This window comes from Mchenga conophoros, linkage group LG18 (assembly GCF_057382185.1).
Source record: "Mchenga conophoros isolate Kocher_MC1m ecotype Shallow Benthic linkage group LG18, M_conophoros_male_GT1.1, whole genome shotgun sequence".
In the NCBI taxonomy this organism is placed as follows: Eukaryota; Metazoa; Chordata; class Actinopteri; order Cichliformes; family Cichlidae; genus Mchenga; species Mchenga conophoros.
The window spans coordinates 7,120,695-7,133,324 of NC_140543.1; the positions used below are offsets into that span (position 1 = coordinate 7,120,695).

The 12,630-nt window shown below is 41.1% G+C and overlaps 1 protein-coding gene across 1 annotated transcript in view; it reads left to right on the forward strand.

Moving 5' to 3' along the window:
* Positions 1-12,630, forward strand: part of LOC146553114 (receptor-type tyrosine-protein phosphatase N2-like) — a 220,548-nt gene that overhangs the window by 201,787 nt on the left and 6,131 nt on the right. Inside the window, exon 21 of the mRNA XM_085256023.1 lies at positions 128-192. Within this exon, the coding sequence (XP_085112149.1) occupies positions 128-192 (65 nt within the window). The remainder of the gene's footprint in view (positions 1-127; positions 193-12,630) is intronic.

Here is a 12,630-nt window from a genome sequence, read left to right on the forward strand (position 1 = left end):
TAAGCGACGATATGACGTTATCAGACAAATTTAATTAATGCTTCTCCGTCTGTCTCTCATCCTCTTGCATTCTCCCTTTTTCTCTCTCTCCCTCATATCCTACTCTCTCTCTCATCCATCTGAGCAGCGATGGTGCTGGAAGAACTGGGACCTACATCCTGATCGACATGGTCCTCAACAAGATGGCTAAAGGTAGGTGTTCCCTATCCTTTTCCCCGCCCTTCCTTTTCGCCCGTGTGGAGAAGGTGCTCAGTTTGCCCTCCCTGTTGTGACTGGAGAAATAAAAAGCACGGCTGTCAAATTATTCCCGCTATCATCAAAGTTATTGCTTTTTGCAAAGTTGGATGATTGCATTGAAAATAATGACATTTAATTAGATCATTACAGTGATGAGTAGCTACGAACAATGACATTTTCCATTAGCACACTCGATCACTCTTACTTTCTGCCTCTGAGCCAGAGAAAACAAGCTGATTTTTAAAATATATTATTAGTTATTTTTTATTAGCTTTTGCTTAATTACTGCAAATGAATATCTGTTTCATTATCTCAGTGGATGCTCCGCTGCTCTGGCACCATGCTGCAGCTTGTTTTTCTCCTGTCTTGCCAACAAAACACAGTTAAACTCAGTAAAATCCAGACAGAGAGCAAGTGTGATTTTCATGACGTGGTGACAGAAACGAGCTAAAAAGAAGTGGAGATGTAAAATTAGTGTGCAGGCTGTTGGTAATTAACCTGAACTGACCATGAATTGTTTATTTGAAGTGCCATGAGGACTCACAGCCAGTGGATTTTAAGCACATTATAAGTGCTTGATAATTACTATAATTACAGTATGATATAATAACACAGCGAGTAATTATGTAAGAGACTGAATATTTTAAGGGGCAGTGACGGTTCTTGATATCATGTTAAGTGAAGTCTCCTTTACTGAAGTTCAGGTTGATTGTATTTTATTTACAAAATATTTTGATTTGTTTTTAACAAACCAACTTCCTTTTACTTCCTCCATTCATGTGGTTCGATTTGTTTATAAGCCTGAGCCTGTAATTACACATCTGACTAGTCTCATGTCTTTCAAATTAAAAGTCTCTAATTGAGTGTGGGCTTCATGTTAGAAGAACTTTGAAAAGGTAGATGATGTTAATAAGGCAGATGTTTAGTGTGTGTCAGTAAAGTCTTTCTAAAAATTGATTCCTCATGTTTCGGTTACACGATGTAAAGACAGAAGGTGATCAATCCACTGTTTCTACTGATTGGATATTTGTGTGTATGTGTGCGTATCTTTCTTTGTAAGTGTGCGTTTGTCCTGTGGTGGTGCTGCTGTAGCAGAACGAGCTCCTGGGTCTTTAATTCCAGATCAAAGGGTCAGTTTGGGCTTCAGTGGCCATTTCCCAGGCTGTCACACTGTGATGGGGCCCCTCCCAAGCACCAAGGGGCCGGGAGGAATGGGCGGGAGTTGGTGGATGCGAGGGGGAAAGTCCTCCATGTCCTTTTATCTCCTTCCCAAATCCTTCCCATTCCAAACTTGTCTATAAAAACCTAATTGGCCATTGAAGCAACATGAAATTAATTAATCTCATAACAAGTAACTTTTGCCTTGGATATTTTTAAACAAAATATATTTTTTGACAGACAGCAGGGAGAGTACATAGATATCAGAAGAGGAAAACTAAGGAAAACTGTTTTCTTTTCTTTGCTAAGTAATGGAGGAGATTTCAAATGATGTGAAGTGTAGCCGAGGCTACTGTGGCAGCAAATTAGAGCAATGAGCATTTTCCTGCTTGACATCGAATTAACACATTAGCTGTGGGTCAAAAGTTTCCATTAACACTACACTGAAAATATATATGAGAATGTGAAACATGCAAAAAGTTGTCCTTTGCTGCCATTAGATTTTACAACTTAAATACAACTTAATTTTACTTTTATTCTATTATTATTAGTCTTTATATAATGGATTACCATAGCTATGTGGACTGATCTCAACTTTAGCTTTGTGACCTTTGACCTTTCCAAGCTAACTAGCTTGCATCCATGCGTTGTGTGAATGCATCACACAGATGCTGCTAAAAAAAACATACTTAAAATGCAGCTGCACAAACACAGTCGACACTTGAACCAGGTCAGGTGAAGCCTAACAGACAGGTACAGTATTTAGGCGACGCCTACCTGTCACCGAAAGTGACTCAAAGCTTTTAATAATTTCTAGCCTTAACCCCTGATAAATTGTAAAAGCATGAGTCATTAAAAAAACACACATTCTTCATGAATTTAAGATAAGATAAGATAACCTTTATTAGTCCCACACGTGGGAAATTTGTTTTGTCACAGCAGGAAGTGGACAGTGCAAAAGTTATGAGGCAAAAATTAGAATACAATAAGAATAAATACAGTACACAACTGTACAGAATAGAATAAAATAAAATACTATATACAGTAGAATAAAATAAAATAAATAAACATACACGCACAATTAAGGGCATGCTGAGGTTTGTCACATGGAATGTAAATGGAGCTGGCACCAGAGGAAAGAGGTTAAAAATATTTAACCAGCTTAAAAAACTACAGGCAGATGTTGTTTTATTACAAGAAACTCACAAACCTGTCACAGGTTTAAACGAACTTAAAACACCTGAGTTTCCTAACGTGTTTGCAGCCGGTTATAATTCTAGACAACGGGGAGTAGCAATTTTAATACATAAAAATGTTAATTTTACAGTACTTGATACAGTTATAGATCCAGAGGGTAGATTTCTAATTATTAAACTATCAATATTGAACAAAAAACTATGTATTGTTAGTATATATGGTCCAAATGTTGATGAACCCTCATTCTTCCACGGTTTTTTTAGTGCACTCTCTGAACACCTTGATTGCACACTCATTCTTGGCGGTGACCTCAACCTTGGACTAAATGAAGAAATGGATAGGCTCAACACAACAGGAACTCAGCGTAATTGGCAGTCCACAAATATAATCAAACAGTATATGAACGACTTTGGTCTTTGCGATGCATGGCGCTCTCTTCACCCCACCAGTAAGGAATATACTTTTTTCTCGCATGTTCATCACTCTTACTCTCGTCTGGATTATTTTTTGGTCAGCAGCTCACTGCTGTGTGACATTTCAGACACTGAGATTCATCCTATAGCTGTCAGCGATCATGCTCCTGTATCTTTAACACTAATGCACAAGAATAATACTACGCCAAGTAAAAACTGGAGATTTAATATATCACTACTTAAAGATGAAGACTTTATTAAATACTTTAAAAAGGAATGGACTTCATATTTAGACTTTAATGACACTCCCGGAATATCTGCTTCTGTTCTATGGGAAGCAGGGAAAGCTGTGATGAGAGGTAAAATAATTTCTTTCTCATCACACAAAAAGAAAGAAGAAAACAAAAATATTCAGGAATTAGAAAAAAACATCAAATCACTAGAAGAAGCCTACGCGTGCGACCAAGATCAGGAAACATTGAACAAAATATGCAAAACAAAACTAGAATTAAATGAAATTATTAATAAAAAAACACAATTCCTTATACAAAGACTTCGCTTGCAGAATTTTGAACACAGTAACAAATCAGGTCGATTTCTAGCTAACCAGCTAAAAATAAATAAAGAAAAAACAACTATATGTGCTGCTAAAGATTTATCGGGGAACACAATATATGATCCTGGAAGAATAAACAACATTTTTAGGGATTTCTATGAAACTTTATACTCACCACAAATAAACCCATCTAAAAATGAAATTGATCTGTTTCTTGACAACGTAACTCTTCCAAAATTACTAGACAGTCAAGCAATGGAATTGGATTCGCCACTGACGCCAAGTGAACTCCAGGAAGCCCTGATAAGTATGCCCAATAATAAGGCTCCAGGTCCAGACGGCTTCCCTGCAGAATTCTACAAAGAATTCTGGACAATTTTGGCACCAGTATTCCACAGCATGTTGCAGGAAATCGAGGAAAAGGGCAGACTACCACCAAATATGAATTCTGCCAACATTAGTCTCCTGCTAAAACCAGGCAAAGACCCTTTATTTCCCTCAAGCTATCGTCCAATTTCTCTTTTAAATGTAGACCTTAAAATAATCTGCAAAGCTCTCTCAAAGAGATTAGAGAAAATGACCCCCCTCTTAATTCATCCTGACCAAACTGGTTTCATAAAAGGTCGGCACTCCTCAACAAACACTCGTAGATTACTTAATTTAATAGACTACTCATACGATAAAAACATCGAAGCCATAATATTATCTCTAGATGCAGAAAAAGCATTTGACAGAGTTAATTGGAAATTTTTATTCGCAACTTTACACAAATTTGGTTTTGGAAACTCTTTCATAAACTGGATAAGAATATTATACAATTCCCCAACGGCTCGTATCAGAACAAATGACCAGACATCCTCCAGCTTCTGTCTCCTGAGGGGCACCAGACAGGGATGCCCACTCTCCCCCTCACTTTTTGCAATTTTTATCGAACCTCTAGCAGCAGCATTTAGACAGGCTACAACAATTAAGGGCATAAAATGTAAGAACATAGAACATAAAATCAGTCTCTATGCGGATGATGTGTTGCTTTTTCTGCAAAACACACAAACCAACCTCTCTGAGGTAATTACTTTAATAAACTGGTTTTCAAGAGTTTCAGATTATTCAATTAACTGGCCAAAATCTACAGTTCTCCCCATTAACTGCTCCTTCCATAATTCTTCCTCTGCCCCACTGCAATCCGGAAATATTAAATATTTAGGTATTAATGTCTCTCCTAAGCTTTCAGACTTAACTAAACTAAACCACATCCCACTTCTAAAGAAAGTAGAAGGCGATCTGACTAGATGGAAATCTTTACCCATATCACTCATGGGAAGGGTCGCCACTATAAAAATGATGATCTTGCCAAAAATAAATTACTTATTTTTGATGATCCCTAACAAACCATCACAAGATTGGTTCAGATCTCTGGATTCATATATTTCCAAATTCCTTTGGAAAGATAAACCCCCGCGTATTAGCTTAAAAACGCTACAAAGAACCAAGGATAGAGGAGGATTAGATCTGCCTAATTTTCACCAATACTTCTTAGCCAACAGGCTTCAGTTCATCTCAGAATGGTTAAAACATACCTTCTTAGTTGAGCCCTGGCTAGATGTTGAACAGGCACTATGCAAGGATCTAGAGATTTCAGACCTACCATTTATTAGCTCAAACATCAAAAGACATGAATGCTTTAAAAGTATCAACATCAGCTTTTCTCTAACAGCATGGTGGGAGTTTCTAAAAATAACGGAGTCTTCATTAATCCCATGCAAACGTACACCTATCTGGAATAACCCTGACATATTACAAAACAATAATATGATTAATTTCCCAGAATGGAGTTGTAAAGGAATTAAATACTTAGAACATATATTAGAGGGAACAGAATTTATTCCATTTGACAGACTAGTTGAACAATATGGGATCAACAAGACAAGGTTTTTAGAATATCAACAAATTAAATCCATAGTAAAAAAGAAATTTAACCTCAGTCAAGTTGAATTACAAACACCACTAAGTGCGGCACATTTTCTTACTCTTAAATCCCCCAAATTATTATCTAAAATATACAGAACACTTTCTAAATTAGATGAATCAATATCCCTTCCTACTGCAAAGTGGGAAGCAGATTTATCAGTCAACCTAGACCAAAACTTCTGGTCTCAGATTTGCTTAAAAACTTTTAAATTAATTAAAAATCCCAGTCTGCAATTAATACAATACAAAATACTTCATAGAGTGCACTATACAGGTCATCGGATGTTTAAGATGGGCTTTACATCTTCCAACAACTGCTCACACTGTCAAGGCAATACACCAGACAATTACATCCACGCTCTTTGGTTCTGTCCACCAGTGCAAAAGTTTTGGCGCGAGATATGTGAAGACTTATCAAAGTGTCTGAAATGTAACATTCCAACTTCCCCCTTAGTGTGTTTGTTGGGCAGCTTAGATAATGTCACTTCAGAAAAGAATATAGCCCATATGATCTTCACTGCCCTATGCATAGCCAAGAAAACAGTCCTCATGAACTGGAAAAATAAAAATAATCTTAATTCTAACCAATATAGAAATTATCTATTAGATTACATTAGTCTTGACACAGCCTCTGCCACCACATTAGATCAATTGCTCTGGGCCCCTTTTATCAGCTCCATCACCTAGTGGGGGTGGGGGGTCATAGTTTGGTCCCGCCTTCACTGTTGTGATTGGTGAGGGGGTAGGGGCAGGCTTAGGGCGTCGGGGGGGTTCCCCGGAGGCATCTTCCTTGGGGGGCTCAACCCGGGGTAGCGGTCACGTCCGGTTGAGGGCTCTGTTGGCTCTCAGGTGACTGTTTCCTCGCGGCTGCGTGCAGCGGGGCTAGGGGAGGGTCTGTGCTGACGGACGTGGGTTACTGACCTGGCAACCTGGCTGCCCCTGGGTGGGTCCGGGATGGGCGTGAGGTTCTGGGGGTGCTCCGTCTCTGGGCGGGGGCCCGGGCCGGGCCTCGGGGGCTCGGGTCCTGGTTGGTGTGTTGCCGGGGTTGTGGGCGGGTGGGTGCATGGGGGCCCGGCCCTGGAGCAGGGTGCCGCCGGTGCATCGAGCCGCCTGGGGGGCTCTTCAACTGGTGGGGGGGATGGTCACATCTGGCAGGAGCTTTCTTCTCTCAGGAATTCTCTGCAGGAGGGGGAGATACAGGAGAGGTGGAGGAAGATCTCAGCCTGGGCGTTTACCGTCTTATGTAGTCTGGAAGATGTGTGGTTGGTGGGGTGGGTGCAGTTTTCTCTGTGGTGGGGTTGGGTGGACTGTCCAGGGCTCTGTGGAGCCGGGGGGCGCTACTGCACTGGGCCCCGGTCTGATGGGCCTGGGCCCCCCTTCCCTGGCGGGTCGCGGAGGGTGGGAGTGCCTACTGGGGTCAGCGGGGGAGCTGGCCCCAGGGAGGGGTTACCTGCCCCTCCCTTCCTTCCCTCCCCATCTCCAGCTGCCTCCCTCTTCCCGCTCCTCCACAACCACCCACACATGCAGGGCCTTGGAGTGGGGGTATGTCACCAGGGTGCAGAGGAGGCTACCCCCCCCCCCTGTCCCCTTCTGGCTGCCTCTGCCTCAATTTTATCCCACAACTTAGACATTCACATTATTCACACTCTCATTACACATACATATAGGATCTTGGGGGTGGGCACAATCACGGAGTCCAAATCACCATCAGGGTGTATACCTCACCCCTGACGTCGTTGCCCACCTCTCAATTTTAAATACACTTAGTCATTGAGGGCTAGCAGGAGGGACTATGCGCTTACCTGCTGCTCCTTGGCAGGTAGCTCCATGCCCTCCTGGGTTTTAATTGCACCTTAGAACACATATGCATCAACACTACAATGAGCGGGTGGAGGGAGGTTTGGAGTCTTCTCCCACCCCCATTCTCTGCGGCCTGCTGGAGCGGGGGGGCTAGTAGGAGGAGTTGGCCGTCCGACTGCGGTCTGGGGTGTGGGGCCTCCCTGCTGCTGCGGAGTCGGGGTGGTCTGCCTCTCCCCACCGCAGGGAAAAGGGTAACACCACCTGGGTCTGGGTGCAATTCCCCCCTCCAGGGGCAAGGGTACCTAGACCCGGTTTGTAGAGTACGCTTGGGGAGTGTGATTGTGTGTACAGCGTCTCTTTATGTCTGTCTCCACGTTGGTTGAGTGTGGAGTGAGTGCATATGAGAGCATGAGGGTGGGAATGGATGTTTGTGTCTGTGTGTGCCTGTATGTCTGTGTCTATATGTCAGGTTGGGTATCAGACGCCACCTCTCTGGGGACACCTCAGGCCCTCCAAGGTTTGGAGGCCTATCTCCACCCACCACCACTTCCCCTGCCGGTGGCGGACTCCCTCAGGTGTCGGTGTGTTGGTGGTTCTTTGTGTCTGGGGGTGGGCGTCCGGGTACACACCGGCTCACTCCTTGGCGGCCGCTTGTCGGGGCCTGGGGCCTGGGGCTCGCTCGGGCCCCTTTGGAGGTGGGGTGCCCCCGGCCTCTCGGCCTAGGGCTCGGTCACTCAGGCGCAGCTGGGGGCCGGCGGAGCTCACGGGCGCGTCACTGCAACCCCCCCTGGCTTCTGCTCCGCGGCTGCTGAGTGAGCCCTCATCTGGGACTCTCCTCAGCTCTTACTGGAACAGTGGCGCGGCTGCCCCTCTGTTGGTCTTCCATGGTCTCTTGTGTTCTGGGGGCCTCTGGATGTCTGGAGTTTTGATCTCCTCCATACCCGCTTCACACCCTGGAGGACGGGGCTGTGGCCCCCCCACACTCCCTAGCAGATCATTACATGGAGAAACCTTTGGAATGCAAGCATGCTGATCCACACAGGTATGCACACATGGGTATTCACAGACGCGGACTAAAGCTTTCTTGGCTGCTGCCTCAAAGCACACTGTGCGCTGTCTATCTTGCGTGCTGCACAATATCGTTTATTACTTAGTAAATACTGATATCTATGACTAGCTAGTTTATTGTGATGGTGCTTTGTTTTCTCTATTATTATGTTGCTCTTTGTTGTTTGCTGTCTCCTCTGTTTGTTTGTTTGTTTGTTTGTTTGTTTGTTTGTTTGTTTGTTTTTTCTCCATACAGGTGACCCAGGAGTTTTTTTTTTTTTGTCTCTCTTCCCCCCCCTTCTCACCGTCTCTTCTCCCCTTGGGTTTTCTTTCTTTCTCTCCCCCTCTCTCTCTCATTCATTCCTCCTGTCCTATTTATTAAAAAAAAAAAAAAAAAAAAAAATGACAAAGGATGAACTGAAGCTCTGCCATCACGTAATGTCGCATACTGCTGTTTCTGATGTCATTTAATAAAAAAAAAAAAAAAAAAAAAAAAAAAAAAAAAAAAAAAAAAAGAATAAAATAAATATACAATAAGATAAAAATAGAATACAAATACAAATACTATATACAACTGAGTAAAAATACAACGATGACAGAAAGGATTATTTGTTATAAAAAGCAAATTAGCAATTGAGATTGAAAAGGTTTTTTGTTGCAGCACATCTTAAAAATAATTGAAAACCAAATTAAAAAATAAAAAATTAATGATGAGCACAAACAGGAGTAGAACCATAGTCTCCTACATGAAAGTATCATCACGTCTGTTCATCACCCAGCTGTTTCAAGCTGGTAAAGCTTCACGTTTATTAAGGCTCTTCATGTTTGTTTGCTCCACTTTGTGAATAAGCCAGATAAAGGCCCTAAAACGAGGCCTAACCCTCCCCGTCCTCACTGAGATATTAATAAACAAAATATTTTTTTTATCTTTTTGAAAAGAAAATCATCTTTTCTTTGAGTGATGTAATCGGACCGTGGTCAGGAAATGCTAGAGAGGTTTTATTGTGAGGATCAAAGTGGATTTCACCATTGATAAAACGGTGTGAAATCTGTGTTAGGTAGAGTGTTTATGTTAGCAGAAAAATAGGATTTTGACAGCACTTTATGTTTTTACTTTATTTTATTGCCTCTGAAGATGTTTCATAAACTGGGGGAGTTGTGAAATCTGCTGAACCCATACAGGAGCGTGTAATCCTTCGAGGTAAAACATGAAAATCAGCAGAAGCAAAGATAGAAGACTCTCACTTGGTCTGAGCTGTGCCAACCGACCAGTCTGTCACTATTATCTTTAAATTTCTCATTTAAAAAGATAAATTTCTTTGCTCCGTACTTTATCTTTTTGGGACAAATTTGAGGTATGTTCACTTGAGTACTTATATACGTACTGTAGTACTGCATTACCATATCCTAGGTGTTTATATCCCATATACAAACCACATGATCGTCTTCTAACATGTTAGATTTTTATAAACTACAGTGCATAAAATGAAGATTTTAATGTGCAGAGTAGTTAAAGTTATTCATCTGGAAAAGATTAACATGAAATGGGTGCCTAAAAAGGCCAAATAGAGTATTAACTCATGAGTTTAGTGCTTTGGTCTTCCAGCCAATCGTTGTAACCTCTTTGGTTTACTCTCTGTATTCATCACCCAGACAACTGCATAACAAAAAGGCAAAGTTTCAGTTGTAGCAAGCAGATATTTTCCTCCGAATTTGGTTGAGACCAAGACGGAGCTAATGCTCATACATTAGTTTTGCTATGAAGTTATAATTAAATCAGTTATTGCAGCTTTAATTAGGAGTTTTGCTTTGGCTTTTGCTTGTATGCTATTTCTTTATGATGTACTTATCCCCTACTTATCCTCATTTTACAGCTCAGCATTGTACGTGTGTCTACAATTAGTTAAACTGGAAACGTGCTCATTACCAAAATTAACTAACTAAATTATACAAAATCACAGGCAACAAATACTAATGTATAAAATTAAAGGTGCTGCCATTGCTTTGTAACAGTGAAAAGCAACAATCGTCTACAAAAACGTATCATCTCAAATAAAGTTTTAAACGATTTGACCTGGCTGATGTCTGTAGATTATAAGATTTGTCTTCCTCCGTTTAAGCCACTGTATGTTTGCAAGTGCTTAAGGATTAAATAGATGATTGTAAAGTGCCCTGTTGAAAAGACGATAATATAGGTTTGTATTTAAAACGAAATACCTGAAAAATCTAGTTGCCCTCTCGTACATCACTTTCTCAGCTCTACTTTCCTCCTTTTTTGTCCTGAGAACCTTAAAGCCTTTGGGTTTGCAGGTTTTCTCCATCCTGATCAAAGAAATTTCTCACTGCCTCCTCCTCTTCTTCCATCCTCTCAGAGACAGAATAACCCCAGTTTCCTTCACACTCCCTCCTCCTCCTTCCCCTCTTTCCTAATAGATTCCAACAGTTTTTTCCCAAGGAATTGCAAATTTCCTCAAGAATTATAGCGATGTAGCAGGGTTGAGGTGGTTCTCACGTTTTTTTTCCCTTCAACTTTTCCAAAATGCGCCCTTACTTCTCTCCTGTTTCTAACCACCACCCATCACCTTTCTCTTCATCTTAAGAATCTATCAAAACACAGTGAATACCAGAGAGCTTTTCAGCACTGCACCATTTCTTTCTGCACTTTTTTTCTTCAGGTCCAGCTGGTCAACCCAGCCCTCGGCTTTGGGGTTTTCGTGGCCTCCTCAAGGGCTGCGTGTCTTTCTTTCTTTTTCTTTTTTTTTCCAGGCTTTCTCTCCTCCTTCTCATCTATAGCACACCCCCCTCTACCCTCCTAAGTCCTACTCCTCGACCTCCACCCCAAAGCGGTCTTACAGAAGAGGGAATCTCAAAATGAGGCAGAGGTTTTTATACTAGTCCCGCTTTTTTCATGCTTCCACCATCTCCTTCAAGGGAAAGCCCGAATTAGGCATTTTTTCTTAATACCGTCCATTTTGAGTTTTATCAGAATCTTCACAATAGCCCTTGGTTTGTTAAGTCCTTCCTCTCAAAAAAGAAAAACTAAAGCAGTGAGTAGTCTGCTGCAGCTTTTCTGGCTAGAAGGGAGTCTATTGTGTTGTGAAAAGGGGGGAAAAAAGCTCACAAAACCTGTGAAACAGAAAGAGAAAATGGTGTGAATGAGCGGTTCTCCCACCATTCATTTTCCTCTTCATGCAGGCAAGAAAAAGGAGTGTTATTATGTGTCACAACAAGAAAAAGTAATTCTTGCGCTTTTTGTTTCCTCAGAATTTGGATAGAGGAGGAGAAGGTGGGGGAGAGAAACGGAAGGACAGAAAACAAATTAAATGTTTTTTCTGTCTTTTGTTCTTTCTGAATTTAATTGTTGCTCCCACCTCTCTCTCTCTTGTCCCTTTTCTCTCCCAGAACAATTTCTCTATTTCTGCGACATGTCTTCCTCCCCCCTTAACATCTATTTTTCCCTCTGACTTTATGAATCATCTCTTGTGTTTTATGTCTCTTTGATTCTTTTCTCAAATAATGCGTGGGTACCTGCAATTTTTGGTTATGCTCCATTGACATCACAGGGTGGCCGTAAGACCGTTATAAGTACAATGAGTCTTTTAAAAGTAGCTTACACTTCATTTGTTGCAGAAATGGTATTTAAAAAGCTACATTAACATATAATAGAGATTTTTCTGAGAAAAAAATGTTTTAATATCCTTTTGGGGGTTTTTTTTATTTTTGATAAGTGCATTAAGAGCAATTCCATGAATGTCTTTTGTTATTTGTTAATTCATCAGCAAAAATAATTACAATGCTAGCGTTTTTACAAAGTATTATCTGGCCTTCTGAATGGATTCTTCTTACCTTTGTTTGTTTTCATCCCAAATTTTACACAATTTTCATGCCACACAGTCCAACAGCAATATTAAGTAAAACTGAGTAGCAGATGGGTCATACAAGCTGAAACTATTAGTAGTAGTACTCAAGTATTTGATATACTGAGGAAGATTATTGTATTTAAAGGTAAACGTAACCTTAGTGATGTATTTTGGAAAGACAGAAAAAATAAAAATCATAAATAACATCAAAAGATTTTCATAGTGGCGATAAAAAAGAAATTCTAGAAACTTGATATAATGCAGTTTGTGGACAATAAGCACGCCTGCGGCAGCTGCTCGGCCATGGAAACCCATCCCATTGAAGCTCTGGGCGCACAATCTTTGTGCTGTTGTTGATGTCAGAGAAGGTTTTCAAACTCTGCAAAGCACTGGC